This window comes from Hippocampus bargibanti, linkage group LG05 (genome assembly GCF_051943395.1).
Source record: "Hippocampus bargibanti isolate YZ-2025 linkage group LG05, ASM5194339v1, whole genome shotgun sequence".
NCBI classification, from domain to species: domain Eukaryota; kingdom Metazoa; phylum Chordata; class Actinopteri; order Syngnathiformes; family Syngnathidae; genus Hippocampus; species Hippocampus bargibanti.
In genome coordinates, this window is record NC_142738.1 from 16206493 (window position 1) to 16230941 (window position 24449).

At 40.8% G+C, this 24449-nt stretch overlaps 2 protein-coding genes across 2 annotated transcripts; one reads left to right on the top strand and one right to left on the bottom strand.

Annotated features, from left to right (window-relative positions):
- prr5a (proline rich 5a (renal)) lies at positions 1 to 14139 on the bottom strand. The gene is made up of 11 exons (XM_088996929.1): positions 13824 to 14139; positions 9943 to 10073; positions 7852 to 7977; positions 7635 to 7715; positions 6817 to 6865; positions 6623 to 6680; positions 6234 to 6325; positions 5755 to 5895; positions 5474 to 5609; positions 3869 to 4147; positions 1 to 2935 (listed from the first exon to the last, which is right to left on the bottom strand). Exons 2-11 carry the CDS (start codon positions 10071 to 10073, stop codon positions 2658 to 2660), a joined length of 1371 nt encoding a protein of 456 aa, XP_088853055.1. The 5' UTR covers positions 13824 to 14139; the 3' UTR covers positions 1 to 2657.
- A 1961-nt stretch (positions 14140 to 16100) lies between these two features.
- rad52 (RAD52 homolog, DNA repair protein) lies at positions 16101 to 24290 on the top strand. The gene is made up of 10 exons (XM_088996240.1): positions 16101 to 16233; positions 16362 to 16463; positions 16706 to 16799; positions 16919 to 16986; positions 18482 to 18600; positions 18668 to 18743; positions 19686 to 19912; positions 21991 to 22157; positions 23190 to 23414; positions 24114 to 24290. Exons 1-10 carry the CDS (start codon positions 16183 to 16185, stop codon positions 24170 to 24172), a joined length of 1188 nt encoding a protein of 395 aa, XP_088852366.1. The 5' UTR covers positions 16101 to 16182; the 3' UTR covers positions 24173 to 24290.
- Positions 24291 to 24449: the final 159 nt, after the last annotated feature.

Below are 24449 nucleotides of genomic sequence, written 5' to 3' on the forward strand. Positions count from 1 at the left end.
TAACACACATTGAAACATTTTATTCAAATCTGCATGTTCCCCATACCAGGTAGGTATAACAAATTAATAAAAAGTACAACTCCGTCGATTGTCCAAAAAAGTAAAGTACAAAAAGCTTGAGGTAAAACATTTTTTTTTTGTCGTCGCTGAAAAAGATCACTTTAAAAAGCCCTTATTATTAAAAGATTCATTTCATCACCACGTGACTTTTTATTTCTAGCCACCTGAAAACCTATAACGACGCACTTGTATTTACAAGGTGCAAAATACAGTGTGTGAGACAACATTCAGTACAATTGTCTTTTGAAATGTAAACAATTCAAAAACCTCAACCTGTTTCTATGAAGCAGAAAAACCAAACCAACACCACCATCTAAAGAGCAAAACTTTCCCTTTGGACCTCTACAAGCAGCAACATTAAAACAGCTCATTAGCCACAATTGCGTAAATTCATTGACCAAATGCAAAAATAACAACACACGCTCGGAAATGATACAAATATGGAATGTGTGACAGCATTTCATTTGAATATTTTTTATCTCTTTTTTAAAAAAATTAACAACATTAATTTTTACATTCAGAAAAAAGATGGCGATTCTCATTAGAATCAAGCTGCTCATGATTATTATTTAGAACAGAATTGACGTGGCATGGATACCTCACATCACTTTTTAGGTGAACACAATCAATGCCCAATAAAAATAATATTTTTACACAGACTAACAACGATACGACAGATCTGTCGCTTTGTCAATTATTCCTTCCCACAAGAAATACGAGTGTAACTCAAAACTACCACAGATATTTTCATGAAACCTCATATTGAGTTGTATGGTTTGGAAAGTGAAAGCGGTTAACGTTTGAACAGTTATATTTTGAACAGATCCGAACAAGATGACATTTTTCACTAGAAAACCAACTTAGTATTTTAAAGTCACGCACGACCAATTCAGCGGTTTGGGGTTATTTTTGAAAGAAAAAAAACACACACACACACACACACACACACACACACACACACACACACACACACACACACACACACACACACACACACACACACACACACACACACACACACACACACGCACACACACACACACACACACACACACACACGCACGCACGCACGCACGCACGCACGCACGCACGCATGCACGCATGCACGCACACACACACACACACACACACATGTATCGGTCTTTCCCTTCAATTTCTCTTTCACCTTTGTTAAGTATTTCACAATGTTTCCTTAAAAAGTGTTATTTTGTGTTTATTAAAAAAACATGCACGTTTTTCTTATTTTCAAATTATTGGATTTGCCTGTCCTTTCAAAACGCGTTCATCTCAATTTTGGTCTTTTGAAAAGCATACAGTATACCTCAAAGCATATTTTCATGTTTTGATCATGTTTGTATGTATATTTTTCCTTTCTTTTGAATGCATGCTGTGTCTCCAAAATGAGTTTTTGAATGATTTTTTTAAGGCAAGTATCCATTTTTTTTCTTAAAAATGCATGTGTGTGTGTTCTTTTTTTAAAGCAAAACTTGAATGTTGCTTTTTTTTCAAAAAGCAATTACATCTCCAAAAGTTTGGCTTGAGGGAAATGCAAAGATTGGAGGTACAAGTTTTTCAATGGCCAGTGACCACCCACATCTTGATCTTGATCCGCATCAAAATGGGGTTGCATCTTTGGCCCATACTGCAAGCTTTCAGAAAAGTTTTGTGGCAAATGATTTTTTTCAAGTATAAATAAACAATCATGGTATTTTTGGTCACTTACAAAGAGTTTGACATTGGTGGAGGTCTGGGTGTTCTTTTACTGAAATGCAGTGAACCCCCACTCTACAGTAGCAGTTACATGCAAGTGTTCACTGCCCTATTTTAATCGCAGAGAAGAGAGAATATACGTTTACAAGTAATACTTTGTATGGTTTATACACACTCTGAGTGTGTTAATCAGAGGTGTGATTTCCATCATTTATTTGCTAGGTTTATGGTGATTAGCCTAGCATCTGTGATAATTTTATTTAGCCAATGTATAGTGTTTTGCATTAAGATATTGGACTTGCAGAAAATGAAATGATACGGTTTGGTTGAATTGTATGCAGTTTATAAAGTGTAAACAATGCTCAATTGTGTCTAGATAAATGTCAAATGAGAATGTGAAACAAAACAGATTGAAGCAAGCACACTTGGCCTTCTTATTTAGAGAACTGTGTCAGCGAGTCTTCCTTTTGTTTCCTCAAAGTGATGTTATATGATTACCTTTCATGTCTTTTTAACAAGTGAGAGCAGGTGCTGAGGAATTATTTCAAAATGGTGTTGTAATATTTTGTTTTGATATGTTTCAAATGTGTGGATGGAGTTGAAAACGTTTTTTTTGGCCCCTGTATTGTGGATTTTCATAAGGGAGGGTCTTGAATGTTTCGATAACCGGGGGTTCACTGTCTTTTTTTTGTTTCGTTTTGTGTTCAAGCCTTAAATTTTATAACTACTGTACGTTATTTTATGAAACCAACATGACTGGATGGAGAAGAGCTGTGTGTGTGTGTGTGTGTGTGTGTGTGTGTGTGTGTGTGTGTGTGTGTGTGTGTGTGTGTGTGTGTGTGTGTGTGTGTGTGTGTGTGTGTGTGTGTGTGTGTACATGCATGCAGCTACACCGTGCTCTGCCTGCTTTCGCGTCCATAGCCAAGACCCTCGGAGGAATGAGGTGGGAAATCGATGAATATCCCATCCGAGTCGGAGTCCGTCGACTGGAGGACTTGTCCGATGATGGTTTCGGGGCTGGATGATTCGCTGGGTGGAGAGCAGGACCCTGCCTTGCCAAGGTCAGTCACCGTGGTGGTGGCTTCGGTGCCGTGCAGAGCCCCCGACGAGTGCAGGATGGATGGGGAGGACAGAGGGAGATCCATGGGTCCTGTTTGCATCATGCCTGACAATCACAGTTATCATGAATCAATATGTATTGTATTGTATTGTATTGTATTGTATTGTATTGTATTGTATTGTATTGTATTGTATGTCATGTCAACTCAAGTGATATTGAAAAAGTCTGAACACCCCGCTTGAAATGCCAAGTTTTGTTGACTTACAAAAATGAGACCACAACAAACCCCTTTCAAAATAATAAGTAGTTATTTTAGTCGTTATATTGGTATCACAGAGTATCATTTTTTTTGTACAAAAGTACAAAACATACAGATACTGTTATTCATCTTGATTAATCCCAACTACCAATTACAATTTTTCGTTTTGAAAGTGAGTCAAGCGCACCCATCCATCTTTCTCTGCCATACTTTCACACACAGTTGGGGGTGTTTGTCAAAGTACTTTATAGATAGAGTTCAGATTTATGATATTTTGCTGTCTTTGTGTATAAACTAAGCAATTAGAAAAAATTGTTTAGAGGGGGCCTTGCTCACACTGATTAGTAACAAGGCAGATGTTTTACTTTTCAAACATATATAAATATTATTAATAGTCAAAGTAATATAAAATAATTCTGCGCGTAAATATAGGGAGGTTAAAAAAACAATTTCAATATCGATACAATTTAAATGTCACACACTTACATGCAACAACTGTACCAAAATAAAGTTTGAAGCACTAACAAGTCTGAAACTTGGAATTAATGAACTGAAGTTAAATACAACTGAATGGTACTAAAGATGTGTAATTCAGAAAAGAATGCTGACATTGAATAACAGATTGCAAATAATGTTGAATTTTGTGTATAAATCGTGAAAACGTAAATTTACATCTAAAATAATACAACATGAGTCAATTTGAGTGGGGTGGAATGGCAGGATTTTTATTGTCATGGGTTCTGATTGGCTGCTGGTAACTTTGAACCATTGAAACACACCTTTGAACTGCGAGCCCACACATAGTCTGTTGGAGGCAGAGCCAGAGAGATCGGAACTCGCCGCCAGCTCGGCATAGTTCAACTTCTGCTCCTCCAGGCAGGAAGTCATCTCGCAAGCCGAGTGGCGACGGATTCCTCCGCTGCCCACTGAGCCGCAGTCGGCGTCGTACTCGGCCACGGGTGTTAGGAGCAACGGGATGTTGTAGCTTTTCGAGCGTACTACTGGGTTCTTGGAAAGATGCTCGGCAGACTTGGACCAGCCCCACTGGAAGCGCTTCTCTAAAGGAGGAACGGAGACAGGATAAGGGTTGCGAAAAAGACATTTATTCTTGGGGTTGATAGATAAAAATAAATACAAAAATACTTTATTTGATCTCCTTTTCAATCCCGAAATAGTAAGACCTATCATTTGAAACATACGCCTTTTGATTGAAAAACAACTGAATTACTTAACGTTCATGTCTGCACTTCAATTTCGAATTCCAATGCAATTCAACATCAACTCTGATCTCAATTCAAATTCATCCATTGAATTGAATTCTGAAATTTGGAATTTTGAGTGACTTTTCTTCTCCCAAACCTTTCTTTGTGGAGAACTACCATATGTATTTGAGAAAAACGCGCACAATTTTTGACCTTAAAAAAAAACTCAGTTTGGGTGCGCATTATAAACGAGGCCTGGGAAAATATAAATCATCTATATTGAGAAGTTTACATTGTCAATCAATGATTTTTATCATGGACGCATGTGTTGTCACTTACAATGCTTGGTCTGAGCTGAGAAAAAGTGAAACAAAATTTTATATCGATTTTTAATTGAAAATTAGTGGTGCGCGTTATACATGTGCGCACGTTATACTCGAATAAATACGGTATATTTTTCTTCAAAATATACTCCCCCCCCTCAAATATATGCAAATGCTGCCAGTGCGGAACTTGAATTATGCTATATTTAACTCATTCGCTGCCAGATGTGCAAAAATGTGTCCACCTCCGTGCCAGGGTTTTTGTCCTTGTCACTCGAATTCCAGGACCCACAGAATATTGAGTTTTAGGACTACATAAATATTCAATGCAGTGTAAGAAACCTTAGACTCTCTTCTTTCATCAGAAAAAAAGAGTTCATCCATAGATTACATGGGTCTGGAGTTATATGATCTTGAAATAAGGGCGGCTGTCCAAAATACAATGCAATCCATACATACATATTGGTTTATATAGCTGAAGCTGTAACAAAGCGCTAACATGGCAAAAAGTGAAATGCTTCCCTTTGTGGAAGGGAAAAAACATTGCCACAGGTTTGGCCAGCGTTTTATCGGCACCCAAGCAGGAAAATAAAAATAAAACCCGAACAAATTCGGAAATGGCGCTTTATGTCATATTTTCAATTCCAGAATACATTTGTGAATGGCATTGAATGAGTTAATAAACTACTCTTTACTATACTACTTTTACATAACATAACTTTTTTTGTAATTGAATCAATTTTCAAATTACAATGTTTGTTTGTTTGTTTGTTTGTTTGTTTGTTTGTTTGTTTGAAGTGTACTGCAATATGCAATTTCCCTTGCTGTTAAATCCTGTCAATCTAAATAGTGGTCTGACCCAGAACACAGAAGTGGTCCTCAGTGTCATCTCCAGAGTAAAGCCCGTGAGTGCCCAAGTAGGGTGAGACCACCTTCTGGACCAGAGACTCCAGCCTCAAGTAGTCCTCATTCACACCACGTGACTCATGAACTCCCTGCAAAATGACAACATGAAATATATCCTTACATCACACCATATTGTATAGATGGAAAATACGCTTTATTCTTGTTCCAAATAATACACAGACACATTCTGTTTTTCAAAATGAGTGGCATCCTAAATCCTGAGAAGAGTATTACCTGGAGGATAAGCAGCATCTGCGTAACGGACGGCGGAACTCGTGCCCGAGGCCGAGACAAGGCATCCTCCAACTTGACGCTCAGGACGATGGTACTCCTGAAGTGCAGTAGAGCCAGCTGGCGGACAGATGGCTCCTTCCCCTGCGTCCAACAACAACAACAACAACAACAACAACAACTGGGCTTATTTCAGTGGTGATTTGCTATTTATTTACCTATTCACTTCTTCTTGACAGTTTATTCTCCTTGTCTTCTCGCACTGCATCCAAGACGTAGTTATGGATGTTGGATTTATTGTTCCGAAAGATATTAAGATAAATGCTGATTGTGATCTGCTTTATATGATGCATGCTTTGTATAACATTTCAGGGTTTTTCGAATACCAAAACATGATAATAGTGACATTCATAAGTGAAAGTCCCCACTGATGGCCCAGGGAACACATGTTGAGCTTGCTGGTTGTCTTTTTTTTGGCCTACCTGGACTGGGTGGAAGATGGCCTGCAGCATGGACAGCACATCACAGAAGAAGAAGTCCCACGTTTCGGCCAGAGAGTCCAGTAACTTCTGACCTGCGAGTTGGCAAAGCACAAAAAAGGAATTGAAATTTAAAAAAAGCTTGTTTTACTTCTTTGAATTTAATGGGACAGATTACATTTTAATTGTTTACACATACAACACACACATTATCCCTCATCCCTCTCTCTCGGTCTCTCGCTCTCTCTCTAGCTCTCACTCTCTATCTTTCTTTAGATACAGATTGATAGATGGATGATAGATATAGAGATAGAGATAGAGATACAGAGATATAGATATAGATATAGATATAGATATAGATATAGAGTTTGATCTCTTAGAGGAATTCATACCTTCATAGAACCTTATTTTGTCTCTCAGGATGACCATGCCCTTTGTCAGCAACTGGTTCTGAAATATTAAATGAGACAAAATAAATAACGTTTGCTGCTAGCATGTAACATTTACAGTGATTTCATGATATAATGGCAAACTACAATCATCGTGGTAGTTTGAGATCCATCTGCAATTATCACTCCGGGATTACCTGAAGGTATTCCGTGAAAAAGGAACCCAGCTCAGTCTTCAGCAGGTGCCTGGTGGAGGAACATTGACTTAATCGGATGAATCGAGCAGCAAAATCCGTTGATCAATTCAAGTTTACAACCCACACCAAACAAATGTTTCCTCGTCGATGCTTCGTGACTAGAACAGGACATTGCACGTCTTGCACGTGTGTGTGCATGTATGCTTTTGCGGGTGCGCGCACGTGTGTGTGTGTGTGCTTGTGTACACCTGTGTGTACATGTTCCTGTGTACTTTACTATTTTGTAATGAGATCGTGTATGCGTTATACAACTGGAGTGTGCAAAGATACTGACATATCTGCCATGAACAGACAGCACAATTCAAAGTGCAATTTTAACCACAAGGAATTTGAATTGATTAAATTCCAGAGGTAAGAATAGTACTCATACTCTAGTAGAGTAAGCAAATTAAGCTAGTTCGTGTATTTATTTAGTTTTATTTACAGATTTAATTAGTTCTGCGTTATCAAATGTGAAATCACCTTTCCTCATGGACATGAATGGAAATGCCATGAATCTGTGTAACACTGCCGTAAAATCAGCAATATTTTTACCGTGAATATGTGGGGATCCAATATACGTCATTCATCAAAAGTCATTTTGATTTTCCAACCTGGGCTGGATGATATTTTACCACTCCAATTTCAGTTGCCATTTTATTTTCTTCACTATGTTTTTTTCCTCCTAAATGGAATAAAATGCCTGTTGTCATAGCTCAAGTCTGCCCGATTTAAAAAACAAATAACTAAATAAAAGTACATTTGACATATCAACCTACCGGACGCCTTCGTTAAGGACGTAAAGTTCATTGTCGGCCAAACCTTTCTTCTGGAAGACTGCGATGATGGCGTTGTGGATGCTGCAAGGACACACAAACTATATTTTAAAGTACAATTTGAAACATTTACAGGAAGAATGGTTGAGTTGTGAGTTTGAGTCTTGATTCGGCTACTCAGGAATGCAATGACCTCAATGAACCCGCCAATTGGATGTACCTATTCCAGGTGGCGTTGGCTCCAGCCCTCTTCTGCTTCTCGCCTCTGTCCTCCGGTGAACCCTTGTCACTCTTGGCCAACTCGCTAAGGCTGGGCGAGCTCATCAGCTTCAGCCGGTGCAGAGTCCTCATAGGAGTCATCGAGGAGGGGAGACACCAACGAGCAAATCATACACACACACTCAGCAACACGTATAGTCGAAGGAGGAAGGTCGAGAGCCAGAGACGCAGAGGATGGGGAAGCCGGGAAGCCAGAGAGAGGACCGTGAATAATAAAAGTAGGGCAGAGTGATGGGAGATGTGAAAGTAGGATGGGCGCTGCCCCGAAGTGCCGGAGGGAGGAGGAGAGAACAGAGGTACCGATGGGATTCCAAAACAATACCGGCATTGATGCCAACAAATATTTATGCAGCACACAGATGCCAGTGGAAGTGCGGGGTAAGCAGAAGAAGAGCGACCGCCGCTGTAAAGCTGGCAGGAGGAAGGAGAGGAAGACTGCTCGCATATAACTCAATACAGTAATATGTTTTTTTCTTAAAAGGAAGTAAATATACAGGAAATGTCCAAGTTTTGATGGGCTACCCAAAGTGAAAGTCAAATAGAAAATTTATTGACGATAATGTGTTCCCAATATTCAAAACATGGTATTGTGATTCATATTGCGTTTGTGGAATATGAATGAAGCAGAAAATTTGACCTTGTAACTGGCTGGTACTTGCTGGAGACTGAAAATATGTCACTTTCTGTCGCCAGTATCCACTTATGCCAAAAGACTCACATAATAATCGTCACAGCGCACCAGTTTTCTGGGTTTGGCCATGTGATATTCATGACAATCACAGCACTTTTCATAGTGTGTTGGTTCAATGTTTGCGTCTCACACACACACACACACACACACACACACACACACACACACACACACACACACACACACACACACACACACACACACACACACACACACACACACACACACACACACACACACACACACACACACACACACACACACACACGCATACACACACACACACACACACACACACACACACCAGGTCTCCCGTTCGAAAACATGTTTGTGGTGAAACAGTGATCAGCTGTGTTAACAAGGAAATGTTCCGATTGCTAAGTATGTTGGTGCATGTTTCTGTAAATCCTTGGACATTCATCAAATAAATAAATTAAGTATTTCATTAATGAACGCATTCACTGCCATTTACACATTTATTCGGGGATTGAAAATATGACATCGAGCGCCATTCCCGAATTTGTTTGGGTTTTGTTTTTTTCTTCTTTGGGTGCCGATAAAGTGCTGGCAATGGCCTCTGGAAATGTTTTTCCTTTCTACAAGGGGCAGCATTTCCCTTTTTCCATGTTAATGCTTTGTTCCAGCTTCAACTCTTGTTAAAGTGCTGTCTAAACCAATATGTATGTATTGCATTGTATTTTGGACAGCCGCCCTCATTTCAAGCTCATATAACTCCAGACTCATATAACTCTAACTCTTTTTTTGTGATGAAAGAAGAGAGTCTAAGGTTTCTTACGCTGCATTGAATGTTTATGTAGTCCTAAAACTCAATATTTTGTGGGTCCTGGAATTTGAGTGACAGTGACAAAAACCCTGGCATTGGAGTGGACACATTTTTCCATGTCTGGCACTGAATGAGTTAATTAATTGAAAAAACAGAAAAGAGCAATGATATTCGGAATAAAACCGAATGTTGTAGTATAAAACAAGATTACATTGATATCAAATGTTCAATTCACATGATGATTGCAGAAGCTGTTTTATGGAGTGGTGTCAAATTGGCTTATCTTGGGATATGGCAAACATGCACACAGATTCGATAAATTAGTCAACAATATCATTATTCTTCTGTCTTTATGCTTTGATACGGTTAATTTACTTGTGACTTGCCTATCACAGAATCTGACCTGACTTGATTAGTGATAGTTTTGATATCTACAAAACTGTGGATTAACTGTGCCCTCTAAATCTCAACTCAAATCGTTCTTCAAAAGGGGAAAAGATCGTTTCGATTTGATGGACACAAGAGAGATTTAACGGCAGAATGCTCGGCTTGCTCACCTTCTGATTGGATGCTCATTGCTTCCATCCAAGTCTGGACTCGGGGGAGGCGCCGAGAAAGTGCTGAAGTTGAGCGACAGTGGCCGGGGCGAGGAGCGAGAGGCATGCCTCCGCCTGAGGCCATCCAGCATCTCCATACAGACAATAACAAATGATGTTAAAAAAACACCAAAGTCTGGAACATTGCGAAAATAAAATGACTTGGATACATTCTTCTATTCATTCATTTTCCAAAGCGCTTTATCATCATCAGGGTCGAGGGGCGTGCTGGATCCTATCCCAGCTCTCTTCGAATAGTTGGCTAGGCAATCGCAGGGCACATAAAAGTGAACAACCATCCGTGCTCACACTCACACCAAGGGTGAATTGTGGCATGTTCAATCAGCCTGCCAAGCATGTAGTATTTGGAATGTGGCAGGAAAGCTGAGGACCCGGAGAAAACCCATGCAAGCACGGCGAGAATATGCAAACTCTACACAGGAAGGCAGGAGCTGGAATTGAACTTGTACATCTGCACCGCAAAGTCGATGTGCGTGCAAGCCACTTGACTACCAGACCGCCCATGATGACTGTGAACATTTTCATCAGGATCACTGAAGGCCTCGCTAATGAATTCTCTTTTCTGCTGCTCAGATTAATGGCAAAGCATTCAAAACATCCCGAGGCACCAAACCCACTGTCACTAAGTTGGTAATCGGACCTCTTTAGAAAAGCAAACAATTTGTGCCAGTTACTTTGTCATCAAAGGTTCCTTTGAGGTTTTCTCAACATCCAAACAATTCATTTTCCCCCAAACATACAGCTAAAAGTACAAATGTTGTCAAATTGGACTCTTTCACATTTCCCACCATTACTTACTTAAACCAACAATGTCATGTTTATGAAGTGGAAACACTCGCAACACAAAATGTTCCAAAGGATCGGTCAAAGTTCATTTTGAAAGGGAATTTCACATAAAAAATAACATAACACACATTCAAAATAGTAATAAGAAACTGATATGATGTGAAATTATTTTAAATCATAAATAGCCTACTCAAAAATAAAATATGGCTGGGGGTGGCGTTTGTTATCCAGAAGTACACTTTACATACACTTTAAATACTGTATTTCCTGTTTGGGACCCCTTGCAGTCACCTTGTGCTATCACACGATTCCCTCAGCATTTGACTATTTTACATTTTAGGGCAGTATCAACAAAAAAATTGATTTAGGCCAATGGGCCTTGAGTTAGCCATCTGTGTTTTTAAAGAGTGGCCTGGGCTGTCTTGAGCTACAGTATTTTGTCTGTTATTTCCACACGGAATGGGAGAGTTTTGCAATATTTACTCAACCTGCATTGCCACCTAACCACACACACACACACACACACACACACACACACACACACACACACACACACACACACACACACACACACGCACACATACACACACACACACACACACACACACACACACACACACACACACACACACACACACACACACACACTCACACGCACACGCGCACACACACACACATACACATTCCTGTTTCAATAACTTTGTGAGGTCCGGATAACTCCAGATAAGGAGTGAGGACCACAGTTGCTGATAAGTTTAGAGAAGAATTAGTGTTACATTTGAACACTAAATGTCAGCCCATTTCCCACTTCAACCTCTTTAAAAACAAAGAAATAAAAAGCGGACGAGAAACTGAAATAACAGCAGGAGTGAGGTTTCTTAATGGGTACATACAAAGTCCTCACCCCTGTTGTGAATTTGGTTAAAATATCATTTTACTTTTTGTAGTATGAACTTCTTCCCCTCATTAACCACGCACACACACACAGTGAGTAAAAAGTGTGTGTCCAAGTGAAATGAAAATACACCAACAAATCATTTTGGGTGAATTTGTGAGGACCTCTCTGAAACTTTAACAGATGCACTTATAGACAGTCTAGAAGCCTTTGGAATTAAAACTTGTGAGGACTGGCCAAAAGGTCCTCACTTGTTAAAAATGTCCTCACTATGTATGGTATAAAATGTTAGTGGTCGTCACAAGACTATTCATACAAACACACACACGCACGCACGCACACACACACACACACACGCACACACACACACACACACACACACACACACACACACACACACACACACACACACACACACACACACACACACACACACACACACACACACACACACACACACACACACACACACACACACACACACACACACACAGTATCCAAGAGTAAAAGCATGTATGTGCATGCGCAGTGTGAGGAGAAGGAAGGTATTGAACACATTACATATCCTTGATAATATGTAGCATCTAGAAAATATTATTTTGCATGGCCCCTGGGGGAAAAAGTGGCACAGTTGCTCTAACTATGGACGGAAATGACTTACTAGTGAGCAAAAATAATGTAATGAAATCCGATTATCTTTGATACAAAAGACCTGTGCGAATACAAAAAGGTGTCATAGAAAAACATTTTACTGTTGATTTGGCACCCTTTACAATGGAGTTGCCACACTCCAACTAATTGGGTCAAATCAGTCTTAATGGAAAAGCAGAGGACTCCTTTACTCGTCAGGCTTAACGAAATGTGTATTAGTACTGGTGGCCGAAAATTTCAGATATAGTCACTCTACTAGTGTAATGCCTTTCCAGAGCTTTCAGCTGTTCTGCCCCCAAACTCTGGAACTCACTTCCTCCCAACATTCGTAACATCGATTCTCTTCCCACCTTCAAATCCCATCGCAAAACCCACTTATTTAAAATTGCATTTTCTGTGTAGCTCTATCTCTTGTTTTGATTTATAATTGTATTTTATTTATTGTATTCTATTTATAATTGTATTTTATTTATTATTGTATCAATGCTTGTCTGTGACTGTAAAGTGACCTTGAGAGCTTTGAAAGGTGCTTCAAATAAAATGTATTATTATTATTATTATTATTATTATTATTATTATTATTATTATTATTTCCTTAGTAGTGAGGACAATGAGCATACTAGACCGTGGACCAGACGCTCCATCTATCCATCCAAAAACCCACCCACCCATCCATCATCCTCACAGTGGATGTGGGTGTTGTGGGTGTACTGGAGCCTATTCCAACTGTCTTCGGACAGCAGGTGGGATCCAGCCCTGAACTGATTATTACCAGGCAAGTGCAGGGCACACACAAACAAGTATTTACACAAGAAATCAAACCTATGGACAATATAGAGGGTTCAATTCAACTCCCATGTATGTTTTTGAAATGTGGGAGGAAAGTGCAGTCCCCAAAAGGAATCATATGCGAGTAGAACATGCAACGTGCTGCCACGTTAGATATCAAGCGTATGGAATAAACCCAAGTGATTTTCCATGGCAGTATGTCATGACACTGTTGTTATTTGGGTGTCTCCCCATAGAAACGCGCCACCCATTGATCAAAAGGGGAATACCAGTCTGGCCTGAAATTCATTTTAATGAAGACAAAACCAATCTACGACGCAGAATTAACCGACATACTGTGGGTATGTTTTCATATCTTCAGTCAAAGTTGAGATTGAAGGCCAACGGAGATGAAACTCCAGTCTCGGGAATTTGTGGTTTTGCAGCCCCCCACCACCCCTGTCCTTTCTCTTCTCTTCTTTGTCTTTTTACCATAACATATTTTATGACCATCTCACGGCATTGCTTCCCGGCCTAGTGCAAGTAAACTGCGGCCGAGCCCGTGGTGATTATTTCACATAAAAAGGGACAACCATTCTGGCGCGCAAGGAAGCAACAGCATACGTTGATTCAACAAAAGAATGTTGTAAGATGTTCCCCCCACACACACACAAGTCGGCAAGAAGCATCACATCACAGCATCTAAAGTTGTCACGCTTACCGTTTCGTGTCCTGTTGCCTGGTTCTAGCCGAGATAGCGCATGTATATATATATATATATCCGACGTCTGCTCGGTTCCGTCTGGGCTCATCGGTGGTTCACCGAGGCTCGATCCGACGGATGGATCTCCCTGTCGGGCATTGGGCAGGCGATGGGTCCGATGCGCGGTCCTTTGGAGGTAGGGGTGGTGGTTATCCGGGTGGTGGTGCTAGCAGTACAGAGCAGACTGCGGAGCACTCATTCGTGATGCATGCGCCTTCGCTCGCTCCCGTGCGCACGCCCCCGCTTTGTTTTGAAGATATGCACGCGATCACTCAAAGGCACAGTCACATGCACGCGCGGCGGCTTCTATTTACTCAAGGAGGTGTCATGTTGGGAAAACGGTTGTGTGGTTTACCAGAGGTCCCTGAACGTCACAAACACGAAAGAAACAATGAGGGAATTTTTGCGCGTACGTGCCGGCGTGCGGGAGCGCGCGCACATACACACACAAACGCACGTACACACACTCCCGCTCAAAAGCAAATACGTGCGGTGTTCAATCTGCCTGCTATGCATGGTTTTGGAATGTGGGAGGAACCGGAGGACCCGGAGAAAATGTCATATCTGTCAGTCAGAAGCATATAAGGATGTAGGACAGATGTGTCAAAAATCCGGCCCGGGAGCCGAATGAGGCCCGTGGTCAATTTTCGGCCCGCAGCAACAAGGTCTGGCCTGTATGTATAATTAATACAATGGGCAGTAGTGCTGTTACATTCGTGTGCAAAGTGTTGTCATCTAGAGGCTTAATTAGGAACAGCAAATTATTATATGAGTAATTGAATGAGCCCCCAGTTTTCTAAAACGGCGACAATCAACAAAAGGAGGAAAGTTGACTGTCAATATCAATTCAATTTTTATATGCATGTTTCAAATAAACCAAAACATATGCTTAAAAGAGCTGAATTTACAATTAAACACATAAAACACAGAATTGGTCGCTGATTTTTTTTTAATGAATTGCTCTTATATGTAAAGAATGCTAGCCAAAGTTGCCCCCCCCCTACATTTTGAACACACCAAATCTGGCCCATTTTGCCAAAAGGTTTGGACACCCCTGATGTAGGACATCGCAAGTGGGTATTTGGCGAATTGTATCATACATTTTGTTCAATGTGACCGTGCAAAGCAACAACACAGGAATAAATAGTGTGAATGCGCTGGGTTTAGCACAAATGCTGATTTTCAGCCTTAGTCTCAAAGCAGGTTTCTTAACATGAGCATGACATTTGTGTAAAATAATAAAATGATTTAACACAACACACATCATTAAAGATGGACATTCACGCAATGTCAACTACTTATCCTACATACATAGTTATTCAATGAAAGAGGGGATAATCAATGTCCTTTCCCGAAACGTCATGCCTTGCAGTACAACACTGTATATAGTGAACCCCGTTTATCGCAGGAGATACGTTCCAAAAATAGCCCGCGATAGGTAGCTAGATTGCTTTTTTTTTTTAATTTATTTTACAATGCAAAACTGTACATACTGCAGAATGAAACAAAAAAAAATAAAACCTCTTTTTTTAATAGTTTAAAGAATGGTGTTGTAGAACAATATTTTGCTGTTGCGCCTATTTATCCTGACTCCACTGCGCTGTAGCGTCTCATCATTCTGCTCCATGAGCTGTTCTCTATTCTCAAAGCCAGTGTGTTTGATTTTATTCTGCTTTGCAGTGTTGTGTGCAGTGTTGTTTCTTTTACTTTGTTTGTTTGCAGATTTGCATGCCACAAAAAAAACGTTTTCCCCCTAAAAAAAAAAGCTTCAGTGATAAGCTTCACTTATCACTGAAGCTGTGATAAGTGAACCGCGAAGTAGCGAGGGATCACTGTATTGTCAATATATAATGTGAACACTCGCACGAGTATGAAAATGATTATATTTTCAACATTTCAAAGTGGAATAAAAAAAAGTAACACATTCTCACTGTTATTTCTAACATGCAAATGTTGATGGGTTTTGAACGATTAAGGCAAAACTGATTCAACACTCCACATTGCTCACTGGGTTAAATAAATAAATCATAAATCAATAAGTTACATGACGTAAGAAAGCGAAAAGAAGAAGAAGACTTGTATTGCTTCATCGTCTCCCTCGTTCGCCATATGTCGGCTCCATGTTTCTTTCTGTGGTGTCTTGAGAGGATGGACCATGGCCACATTTCGCCTTACTACCACTTGAGGCAGTAAAGGATATTCAAAGGGTGTAAACACACGTCGAACAAGACTGCGCGCCCATTGAAATTTCAAATGTTATTTTTTTAGCCTTTAGATTCACTCGTCTCATTTTTATTCATTTTTTTGCGTTTTTAAAATGTCCAACACTTTCAAGGAGAGAGTGTCGTCTCCCAAGAGCTTTGGCCAGGTATGACGGACTTGATGAAATAACTTGCGAGACTTGTTTTGTTTTCAAAACTAACTTTTTGTTAGTGTGCTCGCAATTGAAATAAATGCAACAAATCGGCGCTTATTTGTACTGTATCCCCATCTCAGTGTGCATATACAGCCGAGGAGCAGCATGCAGTGCACAATGCACTACGACAGAAGCTGGGGCCAGAATTTATTAGCAGCAGACTGGCTGGCGGAGGACAGAAGGCAAGTGAAAGTCATTTTAAAAATAGTCTTTGATTTCATATCTCAGAATTTTAACCTTTTTCAGTGTGTCAACATTATTCATACTTATAAACTGAATTTGGTGTTTGGGCAGGCACTGCAGAGACTCACCTGCTTATGCACAAGCTATTAAAAAGCATTTTTCCATTATATGACCCATTTAAGCAACCTGAAATCAATACACAGAGTGCCCAATAAACCATTTCATCATTTCATTGTTGCAGGTGTGCTACATCGAGGGCCACCGTGTGATCAGCCTAGCCAATGAAATGTTTGGATATAATGGATGGTCCCACTCCATCTCTCAGCAGAATGTTGGTACTGTATTCCCCAGACTCTGCCAGTCTTGTCTGTTGCCATAGTAATGTGTCACCATGACAACCAGCACCACCATGGTCTGTATGTGGACCAACACGGCTTCATGTTTTCCTTTGTAGACTTTGTGGACCTGGTTAACGGGAGATTTTACGTCGGTGTCAGCGCGTTCGTCAAAGTGCAGCTGAAGGTGGGGAATAAATTGCAAATGGCATTGTTGGGAATCACTCCCTCTTCCCCCTTCACTAATACAGTTTGCCATTTTGTTATGGTCGTTAAATGTGTCGTGCCTATAGGTTATCCTTTTTCCTATTATAGTTTCCTGAATATACTGTATCCCGCCAAGCCTCTTGAAAAGTAGTGAATACCTCATTTGCAATAGAAAAACAGTACAGTATATCCCATGATGCATTGCGTTTCACAAAATATTTTTGTTCGAAAGCAACTTGTCAACAGGGATTCACATAAATCAGAATCAGAATCAGAATCAGAATCATCTTTATTGCCAAGTATGTAGGACACACAAGGAATTTGTTTCCGGTAGAACACGCTGCACTAGTATCGTTGTCAAAAAACTGCTAAGTGGCACTATACAGTTCCATTTTGGCCATTTTTACCTCTCTATGCTCCTGTGGCACCTTGGTATATAATTTTAAGCCATTTTGAGATCACGCTTATCACTCAAAATACATGTACACTGTACCTTACATGAACTTTCTTAACTAAAATAAATGAATATGCCATTAATCTGTTCCAGCCCCTCAAAAAATTGTAGCATGTTTTGAAAGAAATATCACACTATACATAATAAAGACATTCTGTGATAACCAAATCAAATCTCTTTTTTTACTTTAGTTTGGCTCCAATGGCTGGCATTATATGCTTATTATATTATATGCTAATAATAATAATGCTAATAATCTTCTTGCGCGTTGCTTGTTCTGTAGCCACAAAGGGACATATCTCTTCTTGTGCCGGCCCCAAGCCCGGATAAATATAGAGGGTTGTGTCAGGAAGGGCATCTGACGTAAAAGCTTGGCCAAAGCAAACATGCGGATCAAACCTCTAAAGATCGAGGCCACTGATTTGCTGTGGCGACTGACCCCTCGAAGGGAAAAGAAGAAGTCATCTTATTGTGTTTCAAGTTGTGAAAAATGGGGCAGGCAACTTCATGGCTGGCCAGGCAATTTTTCAGAGTTGTCTGCCCTGGTGTCCGCTAACTTTTTGTCATGAGTTTCAGACACTGTCAAAGGCATTGATTACTGTTTGAAAGTGCTTTTGTCTTTTTTCCAATCCATTTAGTCCATTAGCTCCCATTGAACTAGTTTATTATATTGTAGTTCATATGACTGCAGTGCCGTAATCAACACCGTTCCCAAACGTTTTTATTCATTTTATTATATGATGGAATTATAGCTGCTTTCCAGCAGCTCATGTATTTTGTATTCGGCATGTTTTGTATTTTGTTTTTCTACTTTCATTCCTTCCATAACTTTGCTGCTGTGAAATGTACATTTCTGCACTGCGAGTCTAATAAAGGCAAATCCAATCCAATTATATTTATAATATGTTTTTGGACTATATAAAAAATACTACTGTAAATAGTGATTAGGAAGCAAGCAGCAAAATGTCATTTATCGTGTGATGGTCATGACAAATGCATAACTATACATGTTTTCTGCCAGGATGGCGCATTCCACGAGGATGTGGGCTACGGAGTGAGCGAGGGGCTGAAGTCTAAGGCCTTGTCCTTGGAGAAGGCAAGAAAGGAAGCTGTCACCGATGGCATGAAGAGAGCGCTCAAGTACTGGAAAATTACCCTCACACTTCATAGTTGTTGTTATAGTTTTTATCTGTTGCGTTTTATTTAGGTGTTTCGGGAATGCGCTTGGTAACTGCATCCTGGACAAAGCGTACCTTCAGGCTATTAACAAGATCCCCAAGCAGGTAAAAAGAAAGTGGGAATTGCTCATTTATTCCACAATCACTCATATGGGCATTTTTCAAAATTCAACAATCTCTCCCATGTCACTCACCAGGCCAGACCCTCATTTTTGGAACCACAAGCACTCTAGCTGACAGATGTTGCTGTCGAACATTTGAATGAGGACTGCAATAGGACAGCAACAATGTTTTGTTTCGTCATGTGAAATCAAATATTTTCGCTAATAGAGTGGACCTTCCGTAAAAGACATTGAAACAATAGCTATGACACGGCTGTCCTCATTGAAATTGCTTCTGATTAGTGCCAACTACAGTTCGGCTGCTTGAGTAGGCTTTTCCTGACAATCCGTACTCCACGACATGCTTGGATAATCGCAGTTTAAGGCAAAAAAAACAGAGTATGATTTTGACAACAATCATCATGAATTTGGCATTATGTATCCTTCAACTCATTCACTGCCATTCACAAATTTATTCGGGAATGGAAAATATGACGTAGAGTGCAATTCCCGAATTTGTACGGGTTTTGGTCTTTCTTGTTTGGGTGCCGATAAAGCGCTGGCCATGGCCTCTGGGAATGATTTTTTTTTTTCCATCCACAAGGGGCAGCATTTCCCCTTTTTCCATGTTAGCACTTTGTTCCACCTTCAGCTGTTGTTAAAGCGCTATATAAACCAATATGTATGTATTGTACTGGATTTTGTACAGCTGCCCCCATTTCAAACTGATAACTCCAGACCAATATAATTTTGGAATTAACTTTTTTTCTGATGAAAGAAGAGAATCTAAGACTTCTAATGTTGTACTGAATGTTTATGTAGTCCTAAAACTCAATATTCTGTGGGTCCTGGAATTCGAGTGACAATGACAAAAGCCTTGGCACTGGAGTGGGCGCATTTTTGGACATGTCTGGCAGTGTGAAAGAATCTTTTTCTCTACACATAGCCGCTGCCCGCTCTGGACCCCGCCCAGACCAAGCGGTCGGAAAGTGAGCCCACCGTGGAGAAGGCTCGTTTCTGTAGCCTGGTACGAGAGGCTAAGCTAGGACTCGCCGTCACACCGCTGGAGCGCCGAGACGACAACCTGAGAGAGAGTTTAAACTACGAAACTCACACCCCTGACGTTCAAAGCGAGGGCGAAGGCACAATAGAACGACCCTCCCGACCCCGCAGGTTGTCCTCTGCGTCATTCTCCTGTGGTTGTGAATTTGGGACCTGGGCCTTGAGTGGGGTAGTATCTGACTATTATGGCACATTCATGCAAACTATCAAAACTACCGTATTTTTTGGTGTAGAAGGCGCACTAGAATATAAGACGCACCCCCAATGAATGGTGTATTTTTTGGTGTAATGGTGTAACTTTTTCCATATACTGTATAAGGCACACCAGACTATCGGGCACACATTCAATGAATGCAAAAAGTTTTCCAAATACAGTAAAGTCTCGTTATATCGATATTCAAGGGAATCCGAAAAAATATCGATATAACCGGGACTATCGATATATCCGATATCGATATAACGAGACTTTACTGTATAATATAAAAATATACAAGTTTTCAAATACATCCAACTTAGGACCGGCTTGACTTACGACCACCCGTACTTATGACCACGACCTCCAGACCCATCCATCCATCCATTTTCCGTACCGCTTATTCCTCATTAGGGTCGCGGGGGGTGCTGGAGCCTATCCCAGCCGTCTTTGGGCACGAGGCGGGGGACACCCTGAATTCGTTGCCAGCCACACAAAGACATTCACTCTCACACTCACACCTAAGGACAATTTGGAGTGTTCAATTTGCCTGCCATGCATGTTTTTGGAATGTGGGAGGAAACCGGAGGACCCGGAGAAAACCCACGCGGGCCCGGGGAGAACATGCAAACTCCACACAGGGAGCGGGATGCGAACCGGCGACCTCTGCACTGTGAAGTCGGCGTGCTAACCACTCGACTACCGGGCCGCGGATTGAATACAATAGTGTTTAAATATTGTGCAATATAATGAAATGGCAGCGATTGGCTGGCAACCCGTTCAGTGTGTCTCCTGGGTTGAGCTCTGACGCACCCTGCTGCACATGTGAGAATAAAGCAGATCAGGGAAGAGATGACTACCGGGCCGCCCCTCCGGACCGTATGTTTAAAATTTTAATTCTACGCCTGGCGCAGCAATGCGCTAGCAGCCCGGCAACGCGTACCACAATTTTGGCCAGCCAGCCAGCATCTCACACTCGCACAGCAATCGACTGTGTGATGGCACCAGAGGGGGGAGTTTGCGAGTCTCTATTCAACATTTTGAATGTATTTCGACTTACAGCCGTTTGGTCGAAACGGAACTCGGTCGTAAGTCGGATGTTACCTGTATAGGGCATACCACATTATAAGGCGCTTCAATAGAGGCTGGTGTTGAGCATGACTTCTAAAGGGTGAAATGGAGTTGTGGCTTCTGACAGTAGTTGCGAGACCTGTTGCTGCTCAATATTACTTCACATATAAAGCACACCTGCGTATAAGGCGCAGGGTCATCTTTGGAAGAAGATCAAGGCCTTTAGGTGCGCCCTATGCACTGGAAAATATGGTATTCAAAAAGGCAAAATGAAAAAAACACATCTGTAGCCCCCTATATAATTTGAAGATCACCCAAAAATTACCATTTACCAACGATTCAATGTATTATTTTGTTGCGATTGGAGCAGACAGATTTTGCTCTGAGCGACCAATGAGAGGACGGATGAATGCCATCCAAATATAGCCTCCTCACAATCAGCACCACCATGACCAACTTTCAACTAGAATGGAGTAGTCAGCCTCATAGACAAAAAAGATTTACTATTGTTTTTCTTTGTTATTTGTGTGTAGTGGGTTATTACTGCTGCAGTTGGTTTTTAGTGCTTACTTTTTTGACTCCTATGAATATATTTGAGTGTTAGTATGATAAAGTAAACCACATTAATATTGAGTTTGAATAATAACTGCGCTAATATATAGGAATTAAAAATAAATATTTGTATGCAGCTCACAACAGATCTACAGCAGCTGAAACGAATCACTTTACAGAGATAATTTACCATAAAATAAGAAACCAGAACACACATGTGCATACATGTAGTGGAAGCAGTGCAGTGAGGGGAAGCGCTCATTGCAAAAGTGATCAATGGGAACAAACACATTGATTTTCATGGAGCAAATATTAGTATTGAGGTTGTTTATGTCATTCAGTGCTTGTGACGGTCCATCGTTGCTTCTCCCAGGCAGGCCTTGGTGGACACGGCGTCAACGTCGGACCCCAAAGAGTTGCGTAAACAGCGACAGCAGCAGCTGCAGCTGAAGTTTCGCAGGGAGATGGAGGCCAAGAGGCTGGAGAAGAATCAGGCGGACACTAAGGCCGAGGACGTGGAGCTCCTCTTTGGAGAAGGAGGTGAGCCGTCATACTTTCTTTGCGCTTTGTCACTTTGATCAATCTGCGGCATATCGCAAAGTTTGTACGAAACTCAAAATTTCAACGAAAACCCGAAATGCTCAAAGATGCGCCGAGATCAGGTGTCGTGAACCTATGGCTCTTTTGATGATTGCATCTGGCTCGCCAATATAACTAAATACGTACATCGTCTCGCTTTTTCGCTGTTCATTTCCTGTTTGGGCGGCAGTTGGCGGAAAGCACAATTTTGATAGGATGATACTGACCTAAAGTGGCTGTTGATGTTCAAAGAGCAATTTTCATTGGATGATACTGGCCTCGGTGGCCGTTGATGTCGAAACAGGTAAACAAACGCATCTCATCCAATATCACCTCAACTCCTTTTTCAACTGCAGGGGGCAGCGTTAAAGTGACCTTGAGAGTTTTGAAAGGCGCTTAGAAATGAAATGTATTATTATTATTAAGGGGCAGCTGCAGACATTGACATGAGATAAAATAACTTCTGTCTCTCACGTTGGAGAAATTCCTATTTCCCAACAGCAAAGTTCATGAAAGTTATTGTGCTGTGTGGTCCACACAAGGGGTTCATGTATTCACATTTGATGATGATTTTAGTTTAGATCTGAAAATCCCCAACTCACCATAAGACATGAGAGAAGAGGATGCTCAAAAACGGATTAGATGGAGGACACTGATTCGCTGTGGCGACCCCCGAAGGGAAAATAAGATGACATCACAAACATGAGAAACAATAATAGTGATTTTTTTTTTTAATTTGAAAATTTAGTGGAAGTTTTCAATGCGGCGAAGTCGCCTTGTAGCCCAAAGCATATTGGGGTTTATAATCTATTTTAAACATCTTTCACCCACACCAGGTGGACTTCTGGGCGTCCCCTTATAGCTCCACTTCAGAATCAGATATGCTATCAACATGGTCAACATGGACAAAGTAGTTAGTTGCATGACGGGAGCAATCGCAGTAATAAGCAGTTGAACAGACCAAAGATAAAAAGTGTCACATCGACCCCGCAGATGATCCTGAACTCTGGAATTTTACTCTGAATGGAACGGAGGAGTCAAGCGGGCCCTGCGGGACATTCGCCCCGAGCACGCCCAACAGTCACAAGATGCAGACGCGCAGCAAGACCCCGCAAAGGACCACCGTGAGAGATCATGAGCAGCGGCAGCAGCAGCACTCGCGCAGCACGGGACACTTGGGAATTAATCAGGACGGATGCCCGCATCAAAAAAAAACAGGTTAGTCAGGGTGGGGAATGTTTGCTTCGGTGGGCCTCTTACAAACGGGTTCATTATTGAAACCGGCCCACTGACTATATTATCGAGAGCACTTTTGAATGTAAAAGGGGCTGGTGTCTCACTATAAATTGTTCATGAAAATTCATGAATTCCTACATTTTATTTTACATCATTACATAACTAGATGTTTTATTTTGTGTATTTAAGACAAATACGAGGGACAAAAGCAATTTGACACAATATACATTCAGCAGTTATATTCACCCTCATATTATGGGACGGGTCAATTTTACCCGTTTCCATTTTTGTGTTGACTAAATGACTGGATATCCCCTCTTTCCCTTCAAAACAATTCTAAAATACCCCGATAGCATAGAAAATATGTTGTCTCTCTTTTCAAGTATGTTTATAACATCTCTGAAACAGTTGTTGCTGATGTCACCGATTACTGTTTCGTGTGGATGTTTACAGACTGGTAAAAATGACCCACAACATAATGGTTAATTTGCTGACCAATGACCAAAACATTAAAAGAAACAACCTTTTACCTCATGTATAAAATATTACATTTAGAATAATTGGGCAATTTATGTGTTCAATCAATCCATTTTCAAAATCATATGTTGATGCCTGAGAAACAAGTTTGCCCATCACTAATCTAGTTTAATCTTTTATCTCTTATTTTGTTTTGTCCGGCAGAAACCTCTAGTCCACACCGAGCAGGGCAGTTCATGAAGAAACGTCGACTGGATACATGATATTGACCTACTTGTTATCAAATAGTTAGAACAGTTTATATTTGAATTGATGAAGCTGTTTCAACGCATCGCTGCTGCATGTTGAAAGGTTGGAAGATTTTGACTAATAAAATTACCCTCAAATTATTGTCTCTGAATTCATTGGTGATGAACAGTGTTCGGTTCGGGGGGGGGGGGGGGGGGGGGGGGGGTCGCCCGATTTCACTTGCAATTAAGTCAGGACTAAATGTTGCCCTACTGTGGTATATAAAATCCCAAAACACAAATTCAAGAATCT

Bases quoted from the DNA above. Each gene is read 5' to 3' on its own strand.
- prr5a (XM_088996929.1), bottom strand. From the start codon at position 10,073: ATGCTGGATGGCCTCAGGCGGAGGCATGCCTCTCGCTCCTCGCCCCGG. The intron at 7,978-9,942 runs GTGAGCAAGCCG...GACTCCTATGAG, and splicing joins AATGAGCATCCAATCAGAAG to GACTCTGCACCGGCTGAAGC. The intron at 5,610-5,754 runs GTAATACTCTTC...GTCATTTTGCAG, and splicing joins AGATGCTGCTTATCCTCCAG to GGAGTTCATGAGTCACGTGG.
- rad52 (XM_088996240.1), top strand. From the start codon at position 16,183: ATGTCCAACACTTTCAAGGAGAGAGTGTCGTCTCCCAAGAGCTTTGGC. The intron at 18,744-19,685 runs GTAAAAAGAAAG...CTCTACACATAG, and splicing joins TTAACAAGATCCCCAAGCAG to CCGCTGCCCGCTCTGGACCC. The intron at 22,158-23,189 runs GTGAGCCGTCAT...TCGACCCCGCAG, and splicing joins GCTCCTCTTTGGAGAAGGAG to ATGATCCTGAACTCTGGAAT.